The 19,772-nt window shown below is 48.1% G+C and overlaps 1 protein-coding gene across 6 annotated transcripts in view; it reads right to left on the bottom strand.

Moving 5' to 3' along the window:
* Positions 1–597: 597 nt before the first annotated feature.
* The window catches only part of ACLY (ATP citrate lyase), a 46,974-nt gene continuing 27,799 nt past the window's right edge, over positions 598–19,772 (bottom strand). For all 6 annotated transcript variants that reach the window (XM_086357700.1, XM_086357702.1, XM_086357704.1 and 3 more), the window contains 11 exons: positions 15,107–15,188; positions 14,538–14,648; positions 9,413–9,540; positions 8,750–8,843; positions 6,291–6,445; positions 4,845–4,995; positions 4,503–4,646; positions 2,844–2,957; positions 2,413–2,495; positions 2,079–2,155; positions 598–1,577 (listed from right to left, as the gene is read on the bottom strand). In XM_086357700.1, the coding sequence (XP_086213826.1) occupies positions 1,483–1,577; positions 2,079–2,155; positions 2,413–2,495; positions 2,844–2,957; positions 4,503–4,646; positions 4,845–4,995; positions 6,291–6,445; positions 8,750–8,843; positions 9,413–9,540; positions 14,538–14,648; positions 15,107–15,188 (1,234 nt within the window). In that variant the 3' untranslated portion in view covers positions 598–1,482. The remainder of the gene's footprint in view (positions 1,578–2,078; positions 2,156–2,412; positions 2,496–2,843; positions 2,958–4,502; positions 4,647–4,844; positions 4,996–6,290; positions 6,446–8,749; positions 8,844–9,412; positions 9,541–14,537; positions 14,649–15,106; positions 15,189–19,772) is intronic.

The following is a 19,772-nucleotide window of genomic DNA, read 5'->3' as shown; positions in this document are numbered from 1 at the left end:
ACTGAGAAATGGGAGGCACAATTTCATGGGAGAAGATACTGGGGTTTATTTTAAAGATAGTGTCTTTTTAAAATGTTTATCTGTCTGCACCTGGTGGCATACTGGATCTTAGTTCCTGGACCAGGGATGGAACCCAGGGCTGCCGGCAATGAGATTGGGAATTCCCTTGATTCTTTTTTAAGAGATGTATGAACTTTTTTTTTTTAAGATTTTATTTATTTTTGATTGTGAGCTATCTTTGTTGCTGCACTTGGGCCTTCCCTAGTTGCAGCGGGGGCTATTCTTCTTTGCCATGCATGGGCTTCTCATTGTAGTGGCTTCTCTTGTTGCGGAACACAGGCTCAGAAGTTGTGGCTCATAGGCTCTAGAGTGTGGGTTCAGTAGGTATAGTGCATGGGCTTTAGTTGCTCCTCAGCATGTGGAATCTTCCCAGACCAGGGATTGAACCTGTGTCTCCTGCACTGGCAGGCGGACACCCATCTACTGTACCATCAGCAAAGTCCATGGATGAACATTTTAAAACTGCATGTAGTAAAACTTAGTAAGTACATTTCAAAGGAATGCAGATGAAAATATATGGATGACATGAGATGGCAGTCAGTGTTACTATATAGTTTATTTAAACCAAACTATGATAATACAGAGGAAAGACTGAGGTGGCAGCTGCCTGGAATCTTTATGGATTACAGATGCAAACTGGTTGGAGAAGAGTCAGTAACAGACAAAAGTCAGGTGCATAAATACAGAGAACATAAGACACAAGACATTTCACAGCTTTTTGCTTTGCGCTTCCATTTTAAACATATGTATGTTACAAGTTTACATTTTAAATTACCACTTCCCATACTCTGTAACAATGGCTAAGGATGCAATGGTCCCATTCCCCCTGACACAGGCAGACACTGGTCTGCAACAGGGAACATTTTGGGGAGATACCAAACTCCTAACACACAACATACAAAAAGATCCTAAAAAAAAAAATCAGATTAATACAATGCTTTTCAAGTTATATGAGGAAGAAAAGGGAAAAAATAAGATATTAGGGGTAGGGGTCCTTTAAATGGAAAGTATCTTGAGGTCTTAAAAGTGTCATTCCCTTCCTTCAAGGGAAAACTTTTTGTTTTTTTTTTAAGCTAATGGAAAAAATAAAAGAAAGCAACATTGTAACACCCTCCAATGAGGAAGAACACTATCCTGACAGTGCTTAGATGCTTCCATATAATAAATATAGCAGGTAGCAGAGCAAATGTCACAAGTATTGGCTGGGTTCTTATTTCTATGCTTATAAAAAAAAATATTAAGCTTCTTTGTGTAGACTGAACAGTGTTAGCCTGTGGGTGTTGGTCTTCAATGTCTGTACACTGGGGGCTGTTTATACTCGAGGCCCATCCTTTAAGCAAGCTCCAGTGCCAGATGTCTGTGGCTATTTCCCAGGGGAAGAGTTCTCGTCATCACTTTATTGTAATAGGGTTCCTGGCTCTGTTACATGCTCATGTGTTCCGGAAGAACATATGAAATATCATCCCATGGGTGACGGTAGAGCCCCTGCTTCAGCCTCTTCTGATCAAGATAGTGTCCTAAAATAGAGCAAACACATCTTTTTGTTAAGAGCTGGTGAGGGTTGAATTTTGGTGAGGGAGAGAAGGTAAGGAAGGGAAATCTTACTAATACACACAAAAAATGAGGAAGTACATCTAGATCCATGCCACAGGTAGATGTTTGAGTTGGTAAAAGGACCTGTTGGATTTCATTCTATTTTCCTAGGCTAACAATCAAACTCATTTCCAAGAAAAAAGGAACAAAGACAAAGCGGAAGTTAAAGAAAGGAAGAATTAGCAACAATGATCAAGACAGTGTGACATCTCGCTGATAGAAACTGGCCTGGGGAATTCCCTGGTGGTCCAGTGGTTAGGACCCAGATTTGACCCAGCTTGAGGAACTAAGATCTTGCAAGCTGTGCAGGACAGCCAAAAAAAGAAAAAGAAACTGGCCACATAGGCAAGGGGTATACCTGAACCATGGCGTAAAACAAACAAACAAAAAACCGAAACCAAACAGAACTCTTACTACCAACTTACCAATGAAGCCCATGCTCCTTCCCAGCACAAAGATGCCGTTGAGGGCTCCAATGTCAATATATTCATCAGCTTCCTCCCTGAAACACACAATTCACTTGTAGTTTTCAAATGGCTCACATGACTGCCCTCCTCCCCACAGACACTATAATTTCTGCCCAGGAATGAGACGCTAGCTCTCTTTGGACTCTAATTAGTAAAGGGAGGGTGTTCTGGGTGGTAGGCATAGAGGCATTTCTTAATGCTCTCTAATGAACATGCATTGCTCTTGGAGTTGGGAGGAATCACCAAGAAAAATCAATAAAGGTTAAGAGGAAGAAAATAGCTGCAAGCTCACCGAGTGAAGGACCCGCAGTGTCTAAGCATGTCTACAAATGCAACTCCGATTAAACCGTCCACATTCAGGATAAGGTTTGGTTTCTGGGAAGGCAAAAAAAAAAATTCAACGCATTTGTCATTATTACTAATTTTTGTTCTGCATGATGTTCCACTATTACTACTAAAACTACTACTATGAATCCCTGACTGCTATTTAAAAACCTCCCACCAACACTTCCCAGTTTACAGGAGAGACTGCCTTGATTTCTAAGGTCTAGCAGAGGACTCTCATTGACACTATGTGTAAACTTAGTTAAGCAACAGAAACAAAAATCTTTCAGAAAACCGGGTTCGATTTTAGCTGCACAATCAGACTGTGACTTGGCAGTCATTTTCTCCAAGAAATTCACCCAAAACCCTGATTTGGGAATTAGAAACATTTTCTTTTACCTTGGAGGTGGTAATCTTCTCTACTTCCAGTGCGTAGTCGAGCAGTGGGGTGGCAGGGAAGTGTTGTCTGACATAATCTTTGAGAATCTGCACGCGCATGTCTGGGTTGTTGATCTAGGAAGTGATCCAAAGTTAGAGGAACCACTCTGACACAGCTGTTAAAAGACATGTTCCTGGGACTTCCCTGGTTGTCCAGTGGTTAAGACACCGTACTTCCACTGCAAGGGGCATGGGTTTGAGCCCTGGTGGAAGAACTAAGACCTCACATGACACAGGCCAAAAAAAAAAGACGTGTTCTTGCTTGTGTCACAGGTAGACATAGCTGTACGTGTCATATGCACTGCTGTGAGGTTTAAGGTTTCTGATGTCCTCTCATATTTGAGCCTCAAAACCACCTGAGATGTGGAGATGTTGGATAAATTAGCCATGGATCCTACAGGGTCAAGCAGCAGGGCACAGGACTTCCCTGGCGGTCCAGCAGTTAGAACTCTGCACTTTCACTGCCGGGGGCCCAGGTTCAATCCCCAGTTGAGGAACTAAAATCTCAGGCCGAGCAGCACAGCCAAAACCAAATCAAACAACAAACAAACAAAAAAAAAACCCAAAAGCAGCACACACCTTCCAACGGGAAGTCTGAGGTTCTAGCCACCAGCCACACTGCTCATCGGCAACCTAGTCAAGATGTAACCAAGTTCTACAAAGTTCTTAGTTTTTAACTAAGTAAGCACATGTTGGCAGTGGGGCAGCAAAGCACCCCTGAAATTCCAAGAAACCTTCTGGACCTGCAATGAGTGTAGATGAACTCTCGGTTCAGAGGCCCATACTAGGCGGTCCCATCAGCAGGGGAGTGAGACGGACTGGGTGCCAAGTCCCAATACCACAGTGACCTCCTCCCTTGGCCAAGACACCCAAGGCCAGGATGGTCTCCAGGAAGGAAGGCACCCAAAGACTGAGCATGGCAGCACAGGTGCGACGCTGGCTAGGCAAGGTGCCCTGTGCTGTGCGAGCACCGTCTGCCTGGGAGCTGGGGGTGGCTGGCCTAAGTTCTGTAGACCCAGATGGAATGTCCCTCAGCAGAAACCACTGTCTCTGGCTCAGTCTTTGCCATCCAGCCACCTCTGGACTTACTCTGCCCTGGCCCAGCGTGGGGATGCCGGGATGAATGCAGGATCCTCTTGTATTAATCCGAGTCATACCCCCCACTTAGGCCAGCAGAGTGACTAACTCCCTGAGGTTTCTGGAGTGGTGGAGCCATGGACCCTGAACTGTCCCTGTGGGGCCGCAAGCAGCTGCCACTTCTTCTCTTGTTCCCTTTGATTTCTAAACATAACTCGGCCCCAGGAGCCACTGAGATTTGGGGAGTTGTTACGCCAGTCCACAGCATTATCTAGTGACCGATATGTCCCCTTAACCCTGACCTTAGTCCTTTCTCCTGTAAGAGTCACCTGGGAAGCTAAAGATACCAAGGTCCCAGTTCATCACATTTTCACACCACAACTGAACATGATAGAAACTGTTTATGGGCAATCCGTTTTATAATGGGAAAAAGAGCTGCTCAGTGTTGGCATCTGTCAGCAAAGCTTTGCCTGCTGGGTGCCGAGAGCCCAGCTGTGCCCCACACCCCGTTGACCCAGTGCCTGAAGGAGAAAGACGACTCACCGACTTCACTCGGTGACCAATGCCCATGATAAGCTTTCCTTCCTTCTTCATCTTGTTCACAAACTCCATGGGGATGATGCCACTGTCAAAGGCCTTGCTGAACATCTTGGCTGCTGCATCCAGGGCACCCCCAAACCGGTCGCCCTGTGGGAGGAGCCAGCCCATGTCACCCCAAGCTGTCAGTCTCCTTCGGCTTCTCCGGCTGATCCAGGGTTCCCCTCAACAGCCCCCGGCATGGGGTCTCACACTCCATGGCTCCCTCTAGGACTGCAATGCAGCCAAGTGGCATGATGCCAAAGGTGGGTGTCCCCGCTGTTCACCTCCTATGATGACAATACTCACAATGGTAAGCAGTCCCGAGGTGAGGCTGGAGACGAGGTCCTTGCCGGCTCGAGCGCAGATGATGGTGTTATGAGCCCCAGAGACGGCAGGCCCGTGATCAGCCGTCACCATCAGGCACATCTCAATGAACTGGCAGGAGTATTTGGGCAACCTGGAGGAGGGCAAGGACAGGGGAGGGGACATGAGAGCTGGAACAAAGGTGAGGGGCTGAACAGGAGATACACTGACGAGGCCATGGTCCTCCTGTTTCCCATCTCCTTGAACAAGTCATTCAAACTCTAGAAGGGCAACAAGCCCCCAATCCAGGTCTAACACTATCTTACAACTCCAAGGCAGAACTCTTTGATCCCTGAGTGGCTCTGGATGTTGCTGATATCAAATACTGCTTTTAAAATTGAGCTTAGCAAGTAGGGCTTGAAACCTCCTCTTTGGGCAGTTTTTTCAGCTGAGCTGCTGCGACAGGATGTGACCTGTGTTTGCAGTTACTACTCTCCACGTGCCAGCCAGAGAGGAGGTGAGGGCCCTGGTCCCTTTCACAGTGCACAGTGATCAACCTCCTACTGATGATTAAGAACAAAGTCTGGGGAGTTCCCTGGCGGTCCAGGGGTTAGGACTCCACACTTTCACTGCTGGGGCAGGTTCCATCCCAGACTGGGAAATTAAGATCCCGCAAAGTGTGCAGCATGCACACACACACACACAACCACGAAAACCCACAAAATAAACAAAATACCCCCAAAGTCTGGAGCTCTGGGGACGCAAGAGCACATACAGTGAGACCTGTCAGGTATTACAAGCCTTGAACTTCTCCCAGGAGGGGCTCAAGGCAGGACCCAGACCCATCTCTCGGAGGTAAGACCAGGACACACACCAAGATTTCCACCTGGCTTTCTGCCCAGGACCACTCCAAGGCAGGGCTCTGTGACTACATATTCATCAGCCTCCTTGCCCAGCTGTCAGTCCCAGGGGAGGGCTGAGCTTGGGAGTTGCAGAGAAAACCAACTTTTCCCCCTATACAAGCTAATAAGACACAAATTCAGAGGACACACTATCAGGTACTTTCTGCCTGTTGAGCAACTCCACCAGGCCTGCACTCTTTAAGCCACTCGATGCATCCAGGCCTTCTGTGCTAACCCTGACCTTTCTCTCAATAGGCCTGCATTCAACTCTGGCCCGTTTCTTTAAAAGCTCCCAAGGGAAAGATCCTTGATCCAAGATCCTTGATGACGTCACTGCTTTCTACTTCTCTTGGTTCAGGCTGGCCTTTCCATCCTTGGAAGACTTAGGAACCTGAATCTCTTTCCTCTGACCTTTCTACTGATCTGTGGCCAGAAAGCTTGGCCCTGGACATGTTCCCCAAAGCTGCCCACTCCCACTCCCTTGGCAGGGGAGGAAAATGAATGCTGAATCACAAGGCCTTACCCTCTTCTGCCCTCCATGCCTCACCTTTTCTGGAACCAGAGGAGGCCGAGGACCCCGCCAATGCCCATCTCCTCCTTGAAGACCTCGGTGATGGGCATGCCCGCGTAGATGAGCTCCTGTCCTCGCTCGTCACAGATGCTGGTCATGAATGAGGCAGGTTTGCGGATCAAGCCCAATTCCTGAGCAGAGATGGGGGCAGAGACAAGCAGGGCTGTGGTGACCAGAGGTTCTCCCAGAACATCCTCACTATCTGTGCCCAGAACCAGTGTTCTAGGTCTTAAATACTGGTGGCCAAGCAACAACTCTCAAAGTCCTCCCAAGAAGGAATTGCAAAGCCCTTTGATTAGATCACTTGGGACAAGAAAATAGGAGCAATCATTCCACGGCACCCGCTCAGCCTGGCCTGTTTCTTGTCTTTACTGAATGTGGACTCAGTCAGGGCGCTTAGCTGTTGGCATCCAGGGGTTCCTTTTTACAACAGAGTAACCAGCTCCAGGTCACCTGGCTAAGAAATGGAAGAACGACTCCAAAGGGACAAATTTTAAATACTCTACACATAGCTGCCAGTAACAAGGCACATGGCTGGGGAAGTGGGAGAATCCCCTCAACACATCCTTTTCCAAGGGGACAGCACTGAGGTCCTGAATCTTCCGCTTTCAGAGTCGGGGTACAAGGCGGGCAGCGTCAGCTAACTCTGCCCATGCCTGTTTCTTTAGTTATCCCTTCCGAACTTAAGAAATGCCTCTAATTATATTTTAATTGCAGAAGCAACAGGAATGCACTCTCCTTTGTCACTCCCTGGTGGCTCAGACGGTAAAGCATCTGTCTACAATGCGGGAGACCTGGGTTCGATCCCTGGGTCAGAAAGTATTCCCTGGAGAAGGAAATGGCAACCCACTCCAGTACTCTTGTCTAGGAAATCCCATGGATGGAGGAGCCTGGTGCAGGCTACTGTCCATGGGGTCGCAAAGAGTTGGACTTCACTTACTTACTTACACTAGAACAGATGAAGTCATGTTGCCTTTGACCTCCACCCCACCCACCCTGGTTTTCTGATTTCGTGTCTGTTAGTTTAGTGAACATTTTTCTGGACCTTTCTTTCTCTGATTTTATGTACACACACAGACACATGGAGAACAGACATCATTTTGCATGCCTACCTTTTTCATACTCATAATAGAAACACTGTTCTACAGCGCACTATTTACTCAATGAGTCTGAGTGCTATACATGTCAGCATATATCTAGATCTAGTTCATTCCTTTTAACTGCCGTAGAATATCCCCTCATGACAGCCCCACATGTTGGCCATTCCTCCACCGATGACCATCAGCTCAAAAAATATCCTTGAACATATTTGTACATGCAAGCATTTTCTTCAAGGAGCTTTCCAGACAGGGAATTGCTGGGTCGTACGGTATGAGCGCTGTTACACTGAACTGACACTATCCACGTGCCTTTCAGAGAGGTCATGCCAATGCCACTCCCACCACCGACGAATCAACGTACCAGCCTCATCGTGTGTGCCCAGTTGCTTCAGTCATGCCCAACTCTTTGCGACCCTATGCACGGTAGCCCGCCAGGTTCCTCTGTCCGTGGGATTCTCCAGGCAAGAATATTGGAGTGGGTTGCCATGCCCTCCTCCAGGGGATCTTCCTGACTCAGGGGTTGACCCCACGTCACCTGTGGCTCCTGCACTGTTGGTGGATTCTTTACCAGTGAGCCACCAGGGAAGTCCCTCCAGCCTCCTCACACCCATACAAACAATATATCAGAGAATTTTTTTTTTTTTTTGGTCTGTAGGAGATAACTCGGAGAAGGCAATGGCATCCCACTCCAGTACTCTTGCCTGGAAAATCCCACGGGCGGAGGACCCTGGTAGGCTGCAGTCCATGGGGTTGCTAAGAGTCGGGCACGACGGAGCGACTTCACTTTCACTTTTCACTTTCATGCATTGGAGAAGGAAATGGCAACCCACTCCAGTGTTCTTGCCTGGAGGATCCCAGGGATGGGGGAGCCTGGTGGGCTGCCATCTATGGGGTCGCACAGAGTCGGACATGACTGAAGCGACTTAGCAGCAGGAGATAACTGGTATCGCAGTTTCTACTTTGGTTTCTTTTATAAGGAGTGAAGCTGAGCAATTCTTCATGTTGAAAGAACATCTGCTACCCATTGTTCTAATGGGTTATTGGCCTTTTAAAAATAGATTCCTAAGAGATCTTGTAGATAAGAGAATTTGCTCTATATCTATGTCCCTGCCTTAGACAAGTAGCCTGAAATCTCTTAGCAGGTGCAGACGGCTCTAGAGGACATTGTCTGTCTCCAGCCCCTGTTTCCAGGTCAAGCCACATCACTGTGGGAGGTACACGCTGCCCTTGCCCCTCCTGGGCCCTGCATCTGTTTCTCTGGCTGGTCAGAAGGGGCCACCTCACAAGCTCCAGCATACCTCAGCCACACACGTTAGGGACACGCGGAGCACCTACCCGGGCCCAAGAGTAGTCCATGGGTACTGTGGGGGGCGGAACCTCCTGAGCAGGTACAATGACTCCTCTGGCCACGAGATCCTCGTACACGGACCTGGGAGGCAGGGAAACAGAGAAGAGACATCCATGTGGATTTCATTCTTCTGGGCTCTTCTAGGGCATCTCTTGAATGCTCTTCCATCTAACCCCAGAGATTCCCCAGCCCTGTATCCCCCCTTGTCAGCAGCTTACCCTTACTAGGTGGATTCCCAAGAACTAAATGAAAACAGGTTCTAGCCAAGACCCGCCCCACTGCCTCCGAACGGGACCTTAGAGAAGGCTGAGTCTGGAGGCCAAGGAGGGCCAGAGGGGAGGAATGGGAAGAGACAACAGCTCATGTAATGGATGAATGTTCCTACGCTTGCTCATTCATGGCCCACCAAGTAGGTAGGCTCAGAAACTGAATGTTTTAAGCCCAGTCTGAACAGCCTGTAAATGCTGCTTTTAGAAACAAGTTAGAAAAAAGGAAAGCCCAAAAGGAAAGATTCTGGACTATCTGAAGAGCTGCCTTAGACGCCTGAGAGAGACCAGGCATATCGGACACCTGTATTTCGGCGAGGCAGCTGCCCTGGCGAAGGACTGGGAAAGGGGCAGGTTGGTGCCACCCTCCCCAGGTCCACTTACTGGATGATTTCTCCAAGCTCATCGAAGCTCCGGGGCACAAACACTCCGGCCTCCTTCAAGGCCTGGTTCTTGGCAACTGCAGTTTCAGAAGCCTGGTTGGCACAAGCTCCAGCATGGCCGAACTGGACCTGAAATGCAAAGGAGAACGGCTTTAGCAGCCCGGTCAATCCCCTAAGAGAGAGAAGGCCCCTGAGGATGTTGGCACTGATTACTGGCCAGACCCCATTCAATGCTCTGTGTCAGCGGTCCCCCACCTTTCTGGCACCAGGGACCAGTTTCGTGGAAGACAATTTTCCCACAGACCAGGGGGTGGGGGGTAGGGGATGATAGTCTCGGGATGACTCAAGTGCATTACATTCACTGTGCGTTTTATTTCTATTATTATTACATCAGCTCCACCTCAGCTCATCAGGCATCAGATCCTGGAGACTGGGGACCCTTGCTCTACGTGAATCACTTCAGGCCCCCAGAAGGCTCACTGAATATGTGCGCTGGCTGACTCTCAAGCACAAATGAGAATCTGAGGCACCAAGAGGTTCAAGAGCTTACTCAAGGTCACACAGCTGGGGCACTGGAGCCAGGATACGAGCCTGGTGCCCAACTCCACAAACACCTTCCTCTGGCTTCCCATGGGGCACTTACTGGGTAGGGTGGAGATGAGGAGACACAGAATAGCAGTCAGTTTGGGGCAACTGTGAGAGGTTACAAACTGCCAAGCTTAGCTAAGCGGAGCTCATAAGTGTGATCTGACTATCCTGCACATACTTTGTATGAAGTATGTACCCTTATTAAACAAAACAGAACCCCAGAAGATTTCCTGTAAAAATCCAAATTTCCACTTTTTTTTAAAAAAAAGCCACATTTTGCACCATTTGGCCTATACTCCCAGATAGCAATGATCACAGGGAGCTAATTAGCTATTGCGCCCTTCCACCTGAGCATGAACTAAGATTAAACTATAAACCCAATGGAATATGGGGTAGGGGGCTGGTTATGGGGAGAGAGAAGGAAGAAAAAACCAATCAGAAGAGCTATGTGGTACCTGTATCTTTGATTAAGCAACAAGGAAAAGAGATTAACTTAATGAAATGTGGTACAAAACTCTTAGCAGGGCAGGTGTGATAATCTTCCCTGTTTAAATAATACTTCATATGCATGCACGTGCTTAGTCTCTCAGTCGTGTCTCACTCGGACTCTTGCGACCCCACAGACTGTAGCCTGCCAGGCTCCTGTCCCTGGGATTCTCCAGGAGAGAATACCAGCATGGGTTGCCATTTCCTTCGCCAGGGGATCTTCCCAACCCAGGGATCAAACCCAGGGCTCCTACATTGCAGCCAGACTCTTTAAACATCGAGCTACAAGGGAAGCCCAAAATAACACTGCCTCCAGGCACTTTTCTAAAAGCTTCACAGATGTCATCATTCAGTACCTACAACTGTTTCCTCTCAACAAGGAAGTGGAAGCACAGAGCGACAGAGTAACTTGCCAAGGTCACACAGGTGGTATGTGGCAGCATTTAAACCAGACAACGGATGTGGCCTCTCACTGTGGCGCTCACTCCGACATATAACAAAAGGGGGCTGAAATGGGGCTTTGGTTTTTTTTTAATTTTATCATTATTTTATTTATTTTTGGCTGTGCTGCACAGCATGTGGGTCTTAGTTCCCTGACCAGGAAAACCCATAGCCCCTGCATTGGAAGTACAAAGTCTTAACCACTGGGACTACCAGGGAAGTCCCAGAGCTGAAGTGTTAAAAGGTAAACCAGAACCGCTCTCTGGTTAGCAAGGCTCGGAGACACATGCTTCAAAGCAAGCTCCCAGGGCCTTCTGTACAGAACTTAATCTGCGTGGGTAGATGGGGTGCGAAGAAGAGACCGTGCATTCACATAAACTCAACGAACACTGAACTTAAAGAAGTTAAGCAAGTTTAACTCAGATTTCTCAGAGCTAAAGCTTTTAAAAGGGAGATAATGAAATCGGAGTATGTTTAGAATTTATAGAAGCTTCCTTTTCATTGGTTTTTGTTTTGTTTTGAGGACCATCGCTACAGGACTCTGATGGCTCAGCAGTTAAGAATCCACCTGCAATGCAGGAGACCTGGGTTCAATCCCTGGATCGGGAAGATCCCCTGGAGGAGGGCATGGCAACCCACTCCAGTATTCTTGCCTGGAGAATCCCATGGACAGAGGAGCTTGGTAGGCTACAGTCCATGGGGTCACATAGAGTCGGACATGACTAAGTGAATAAGCAGCAGCAGCAGCAGCTATAGGACCAGCGTTTTGGGACACTGCCATCTTACCACTGTCCTCTTATCTCTACTCCCAATTCTTCTTCTTCTTCTTTCTTAATATACCTGTTATGTTTTACTTTATTTTTGGCTGCCCTGGGTCTTGTGTTGCTTTGTGCAGGCTTTCTCTAGCTGTGACAAGTGGGAGCTACTCTCTAGTTGAGATGCACAGGCTTCTCATTGCCATGGCTTCTCTTCTGAGGAGCACGGGCTCTAGAGCACAGGCTCAGCAGCTGTGGCTTAGCTGCTCTGCAACATGAGGAATCTTTCCTGATTATGGATCGAACTCGTGTCCGCTGCACTGGCAGGCAGATTCCTATCCACTGTACCACCAGGGAAGTCCTATCTCCCGGTTCTCAGTCCATTTTCCCAAGGCACTGAACTGAGGATATTGTGTACCTATCTCACCTCCTCTATGGGGCAGAGAGCTCTGCAAGGTCATGAGACTTGTTCAAGGAATCAAAAAACACTTATTAGCTGGACCATCACAGTACTACTCTATGTTCGTGTATTCTTGAAACTACATAAAGTTTTTTTAAAAAAATGAATAAAAAGCAAAAATAAAACACTTTGAGGGCTTCCCAGGAGGCTCAGGGGTAAAGAATCCACCTGTCATTGCAGGAGACACAGGTTCCATCCCTGATCCAAGAAGATCCCACATGCCCTGGAGCAACTATGCCACAACTATTGAGCCTATGTTCTAGAGCCCAGGAAACACAACTGCTGAGCCCACGCGCTGCAGCTACTCAAGCCCTCACACCCTAGAGGCTGTGCTCCTCAACAAGAGAAGTCACCGCAATGAGAAGCCCACACGCTGCCACTAGAGAAAAAGCCCATTCAGTAATGAAGACCCAGGACAGCCAAAAATCATTTTTAACCCCCTCCCCCTAAAAAAGCAAAATACTTCAAGGACCTGCCCTGCCCAGAGGGTGATGATGAGCACCTGGCCCGAAACAAATGAGCAGGGTCCTCACCCTCTTGGAGGGGTCCTCAGTATGCTGGGGGCTGCCATAAAGCAGAGCTGGTTAAGAGAAAGCCTGGAGGGGTGGGAGGAACTGTTTTCAGCTGTTGTAGTGGAATGGAGAGCAGCCATGAAGAAACAGACTAAGGAACGGCTTCATGGAACAGGTGTGTTGAAGACTGGAAACCAGTATTTGCTAAGACCTGTATGTGCCACACCTTTACAATTACCCTCTTATCTAAGCCACGCAGCAATCCCGAAGCATCTCCCGACCTGCTCTTTTTCATGGCTGCATCAGGCAGCATGTGGGATCTTAGTTCCCCAACCAGGTATCGAACCTATTGCCCCCTGCGGTGGAAGTATGGAGTCTTAGCCACTGGGCCGGCAAGGAAGTCCCTCAGAATCATCTCCTTTCTACAGCTCAGGAAAATGAATTACAGAAAGGCGAAACAACTTGCCCCAGTCATACAGATCCACCAGGAGCTAACTCTAAGGCCTGTGGAAGTGGAGCTCCGCCCTGGAGGACGGGCAGGATCCATGACCCGCTCCCTTCCCTTTCATTTACTTGGAAAAAAGATACACACACATACAGTTCACAGTTACACAAAGTGGATCCTATGGTAAGCATCTGCCACATCTTGCCCCTTCTTAGATCCCACATGAACCCTTTCTACACTGACATCTCAAGATCCACCTTGTTCTTCTCCGGCTCAGTTTTCTATTACATGGTCATGCCATGAGGACGCAACACAGTCCCCTCCCAACCAGTGTTCAGGGTGTTTCCATGTCTTGCCATCACCACATAGCAGCAAGTATCCTCCAAGTACACATACTTCTAAACATTTCTGCACACATATCCACCAAGTAAATTAGCAGAAATTGAGCTGGTAGTTTACAGGAGAGGTACATTTTATAACCGGACAAATAGTGCTATTTGGAGGTGACAGGAATCTGAAGGAGAAAGGTAATCAACCTAAGGGGAAAGGATAGTGTGACAGGCTTACTGGAAGGAAGAACTGAGGGTGGCCGCACCTCGCAGCGTGTGGGATCTTAGTTCCCCATCTAAGGACGGAACCTGTGTCTCCTGCAGTGGTAGCGTGGATTCTGAACCACTGGACCACCAGGAAGTCCAAGGGCTGAGGGTTTAAGTGTAGGAATTATCACTGCTGCAGGAAGCCTTAATGGCCAAATTTTATTTTATATACACACAGCAGAGGTCAAGGTCTGACACTCAGCTACTGACGAACTGATGGGTGACAAGCGGTTGTTTCCTTGGTTTCTTCGTTAGCGGGTGGGCCTTCTTTAAGACCGAGGATTCTCTAAGCTGGACTCCAGGGGCTGAGGTCTGGCCAGTCCCACCCAGCAGGAGTGGCAGAGCTCAGAGGGTCTCTATCTAACATGCACTACAGGCTGGACTTCTCCTCCCCGGCACTTTCATATGTATCAGGTCATCTTAACACCCCCAGAGGCTTTCCTCTACAACCCCTGCCCACACAGGACTTCCCACCAGCCCCTCGCCAGCTCTGAGCCTAGGTTATGTCCTCTCCCTCCCCCGCCCCCATCTCGCTCAGCGAAACTCCTCATCCCTTAAGGAGCAGTTCATCTTTAGACGCCATCTCAACTCATCCAGGCAGTATGTTACTCGTACTCTGAAGAGGGACTCAAACCCTTGCTCTGGCCTCAATCTGGGGATGAATTTGTCTCTTGCAATTGGACTTTAGCTTCTAGAGAGGAGGGGGCCAGCTGGCCCTTGTGGTAACCAAGCAGGTAAGAATGCTTATTGACGGAACCAGCCACTTGCTAAGAGGCCCACGTGGTTTCCCAGGGATGCCCTACCCCGGACCCCCCGCCCAGCAGGGGCCAGTCCCGGCCCTACCTCGGAGGAGAACATGGCCGCACAGGTCCCGATGCACCAGCAGACCACGGGCTTGGTGATGCGGCCCTCCGTGACGCCCCGGCAGATCTTATACTCCTCTGTGCCCCCTATCTGCCAGGCGACAAGAAAAAGCCCCTGAGTCAGTGGAACCCATTCTGAGCTGCTCCCAGAGCAGCAGTGCAGCAGGAAAATCTGTCCTGAATCAGGCAGGAGCCCGGAGTTCCAACTCGAAGATGAGGGAACAGGGGCTTTGGTCAAATAACAGCCTGGAAGATGGAGATGAGAGATGCAACAAAGTATTTTCAAACGATGATGGGTATCCTCGGAGAGTTCCTAGAATTCCCCCTTCCTGATCTAAGGGTATGAGATAATTTAGGGCCAGATCTGATCAGGGGCACATGTCAGAGAGGTTCTTTGACTCCAGCTATCCACTCCACCCACCAGGGACAGACTGGGGCCAGCCAGGGACTGGCACTTTCAGTTATACATAAACAAAATGCATGACTTTCTTAAAACCCCAAATCCCATGACTTTTATAAAGAAAAAAAATAAAAACAAAACAAACTTACCTCTCCAAGAACCACAATCATTTTGACTCCTGCAGTGTCCTGATAACGTAACACGTGATCCATAAACGTTGAGCCGGGGTACCTGGTGAGAGCAGGAGGTGCAGTGAGGTGAGGTGTGAGTACAGGTGTGGGAAACACACATGTACTGAGAACACTGTGGAGTTTTTTGTGGGTGTGGATGCTCAGTGAGGGTCTGGAGATGCCTCAGGAATAATGGGGGGGGGGAGGTACTAAATGGAACACAAGGGAAGGGAAGGAAGAGGAATTAATAAGCGCAGAGAAGTTCCCACGGCAGTAAGAGACACCTGGAGGGTGCACATGGCGGGTGATTTTAAAATATGTCCACAGGGACTTCCCTGGCAGTCTAGTGGTTAAGACTCTGTGCTTCCACTTCAGGGAACACAGATTTGATCCCTGGTTGAGGAACTAAGACGGGCTTGATAAAGGACAGAAGTGGTATGGACCTAACAGAAGCAGAAGATATTAAAAAGAGGTGGCAAGAATACACAGAAGAACTGTACAAAAAAGATCTTCACAACCAAGATAATCACGATGGTGTGATCACTCACCTAGAGCCAGACATCCTGGAATGTGAAATCAAGTGGGCCTTAGGAAGCATCACTACAAACAAAGCTAGTGGAGGTCATGGAATTCCAGTTGAGCTATTCCAAATCCTGAAAGATGAGGCTGTGAAAGTGCTGCACTCAATATGTCAGCAAATTTGGAAAACTCAGCAGTGGCCACAGGACTGGAAAAGGTCAGTTTTCATTCCAATCCCAAAGAAAGACAATGCCAAAGAATGCTCAAACTACTGCACAATTGCACTCATCTCACACGCTAGTAAAGTAATGCTCAAAACTCTCCAAGCCAGGCTTCAGCAATACGTGAACCGTGAACTTCCAGATGTTCAAGCTGGTTTCAGAAAAGGCAGAGGAACCAGATATCAAATTGCCAACATCTGCTGGATCATCGAAAAAGCAAGAGAGTTCCAGAAAAACATCTATTTCTGCTTTATTGACTATGCCAAAGCCTTTGACTGTGTGGATCACAATAAACTATGGAAAATTCTTCAAGAGATGGGAATACGAGACCACCTGACCTGCCTCTTGAGAAACCTATATGCAGGTCAGGAAGCAACAGTTAGAACTGGACATGGAACAACAGACTGGTTCCAAATAGGAAACGGAGTACGTCAAGGCTGTATATTGTCGCCCTGCTTATTTAACTTATATGCAGAGTACATCATGAGAAACGCTGGGCTGGAAGCAGCACAAGCTGGAATCAAGATTGCTGAGAGAAATATCAATAACCTCAGATATGCAGATGACACCACCCTTATGGCAGAAAGTGAAGAACTAAAAAGCCTCTTGATGAAAGTGAAAGAAGAGAGTGGAAAAGTTGGCTTGAAGCTCAACATTCAGAAAATGCATCTGGTCCCATCACTTCATGGGAAATAGACGGGGAAACAGTGGAAACAGTGTCAGACTTTATTTTGGGGGGCTCCAAAATCACTGCAGATGGTGATTGCAGCCATGAAATTAAAAGACTGAAACTTCAGTACTTTGGCCACCTCATGCGAAGAGTTGACTCACTGGAAAAGACTCTGATGCTGGGAGGGATGGGGGGCAGGAGGAGAAGGGGACGACAGAGGATGAGATGGCTGGATGGCATCACCGACTCGATGGACATGAGTTTGAGTGAACTCGATGGACATGAGGAGTTGGTGATGGACAGGGAGGCCTGGCGTGCTGCAATTCATGGGGTTGCAAAGATTTGGATACGACTGAGCGACTGAACTGAACTGAACTGAGGAACTAAGATTCCACATGCTGCTTAGCATGACCAAAATAAACAAATAAATAAAATATGTCCATAAGTTCCTTTAAAAAGGTGGAAATTCATGCTTCTCTTCCCGAATTTGGGTCATCCAACACTCTCCCCTGACTAGCTCATTTTGGGGGAAGGCAGCCAAGAGTAGTGGCTGGGGGAAGGACTCTCAGCCATCAGGGCAGAAGCCCACCTGCCAGCCTCCTGCAGCCTGCCCATATCTGACCACCTCTCAACAGAGACCTCCCCTGCACCTGCCAGAACCTCCCAACCAAGCCCTGGCTCCTAAAGCACAGGAACCATGAGGATACACGTTTATCACTGCAGTCACTTTGTTTTGGGGTAATTTTTAAGAAACATAGCAATAGATAATGAATACTGTGTGCCAAGCTGCATCCCAGGCCATTGCTAGAAGGTCTATGTATAGGCCAAAATATTTTAATTTTCTACTGTCACCTGAGTTTGCAGAAGGACTTAAGGCCAAGTAGGCTTCAGATCTCCAAGGTCCTTTTGATATACTCAGGAGCATTAAATCCCAAGAGGACAATATAACTGGCAGCACCGCCCAGACTTGTCTGACTTGGAGCCTTCTGTCAGGGAGCACCAGGGAACTAGGGGTCCTAAGACCACCTCCCCAGAGACCTCAGCAAAAGTCCCTTCTCACTCGGGTCCTCCATTCGGAATGATCTGGGAGAGCCAGGAGGGTTGACGAGGTGACTCAGTCTTAACAGCTTTTGGTTTCTAGGCCAAACAATAGCAGCAGTAATAACAGTAAACAGTAATAGCAAACATTTATCATGGTAACAAGTACCAGGCATTGCTCTAAGACGTTACTCAATTGATGACCTACTGATCATTGTTCCTACTGACAAAAAGTATTAAGAACATAATTTGCAACATAGTAAGAAATAAACAAATATATATATATATGTGTGTGTGTGTCTCTTGCTTCCAGTTCCTGGCACAGAGCTCTGAAAACCCTCACTATCTGAGTGACAAGGGTACTAAGAGCATCTTTTGTTTTCATATTTGGTCTTTGGCACTGGTTCCTGACCCAGCACGCATAAGACCTTTGTCATTTTCTGAGTCACGGGGGTGGACAGCAGTGTTTTGTCTTCATGAGGCAACTCTCGGCAGGCTGGTACAATGTGCTCAAAGGAGAAGGCACAGAGGCTCCACACACTCTCCCTGCCATGACCCACTGCCCTCTTCCACCTCGTTGCTCATTAGTTACATACTTTTGTAATAACCTGGGAAGCCTGTGAGTAAATTTTTCCTGAGTTCGGCAAGCCTTTCTAGCAAATTATTAAACCTGAGGCGGGAGTCATAGGACCACCCTTCCCCTTCCCCACTGACTTATAGCCAGTGTTCAGAAGTACCAGAGGCTGGGGTTTGCAGAGTCCTAGGGGACCAAGCCCCAAACCTATGGGATCTGATGCTATGATGCTATTTCCAGATAGACAATGTCAGAATTTAACTGAACTGTAAGACTCTGAGTGGGGGTATCTGCAGAGAATCAGAAAACTGCTCAGCGCTAGAAAATTACCCTCATATTTGTGGCCAGAAGTATTAATGAATAAAAGAATAGTTTTCTCTTTCCCTCTTTTTTTAATTTGGCTGCCCTGCATAGCTTGTGGGATTTTAGTTCCCAGACCAGGGATTGAACTGGGCCCTTGGCAGTGACAGCTTGGAATCCTAACCACTGGACCGCCAGGGAAGTCCCCTCCCTTTCACTCTTATTAACTACAATTAACACCGAGTATTTACTAAGCATCAAGCCCTGTACTAGTCTCATTTAATCCTCCAAACCCTGGAGAAGGAAATGGCAACCCACTTCAGTATTCTTGCCTGGAGAATCCCCATGGACAGAGGAGCCTGGCAGGCTACAGTCCATGGGGTCACAAGAGTCGGACACGACTTAGAGACTAAACCACCACCACCACCAATCCTCCAAAAAACCCCCGTGGGGGATATTACTCTACTCATTTGCTCTATAAGGTTGATGGAGGTCTAGGGAGGGTTGGTAACCTCCCCAGGATTGCAGCAGCCACCCCCTCCCCGAACCCTGCTACCCCAAACACAGAAACTAGGATTTGAACCCCTTGGGCCCGATTTCAGAATAGGCCCTGCTAAGCACTGCCCTCTGCTGCCTTCCTCTGGCTACAAATCAGACAACAGAATTACACCCAAAGCCCAAAAGCCTTTTGAAACACCTTTTTAGGGTGTTTGGGATGGTCATGTACACACATCTATGTCTAAAATGGATAACCAACAAGTACCTACTGTATAGCACATGAACTCTGCTCAGTGTTATATGGCAGCCTGGATGGGAGAGGAGTCTGGGGGAGAATGGATACATGAATACATATGCCTGAGTTCCTTCGATGTTCACCTGAGACTATCACAACACTGTTAACTGGCTATGAAAGTGGAAGTGCTAGTTGCTCAGTCATGCCCAACTCTTTGTGACCCCATGGACGGACTGTAGCCCCCCAGGCTCCTCCATCTATGGAATTCTCCAGGTGAGAGTACTGAAGTGGGCATCCACTCTCTTTTCCAGGTGAGCTTCCCAAATCAGAGATCGAACCTGGGTCTCTGGCATTGTGGAATTCTCCAGGTGAGAGTACTGAAGTGGACATCCACTCTCTTTTCCAGGTGAGCTTCCCAAATCAGAGATCGAACCTGGGTCTCTGGCATTGTGGAATTCTCCAGGTGAGAGTACTGAAGTGGGCATCCACTCTCTTTTCCAGGTGAGCTTCCCAAATCAGAGATCGAACCTGGGTCTCTGGCATTGTGGAATTCTCCAGGTGAGAGTACTGAAGTGGACATCCACTCTCTT

This window comes from Bos grunniens, chromosome 19 (assembly GCF_055505025.1).
Source record: "Bos grunniens cultivar Pamir isolate PY7600 chromosome 19, Bosgru_T2T1.0, whole genome shotgun sequence".
Classification (NCBI taxonomy): Eukaryota; Metazoa; Chordata; class Mammalia; order Artiodactyla; family Bovidae; genus Bos; species Bos grunniens.
Note: the sequence above shows the minus strand (reverse complement) of the source record. Positions and strands in the feature narration are given on the sequence as shown.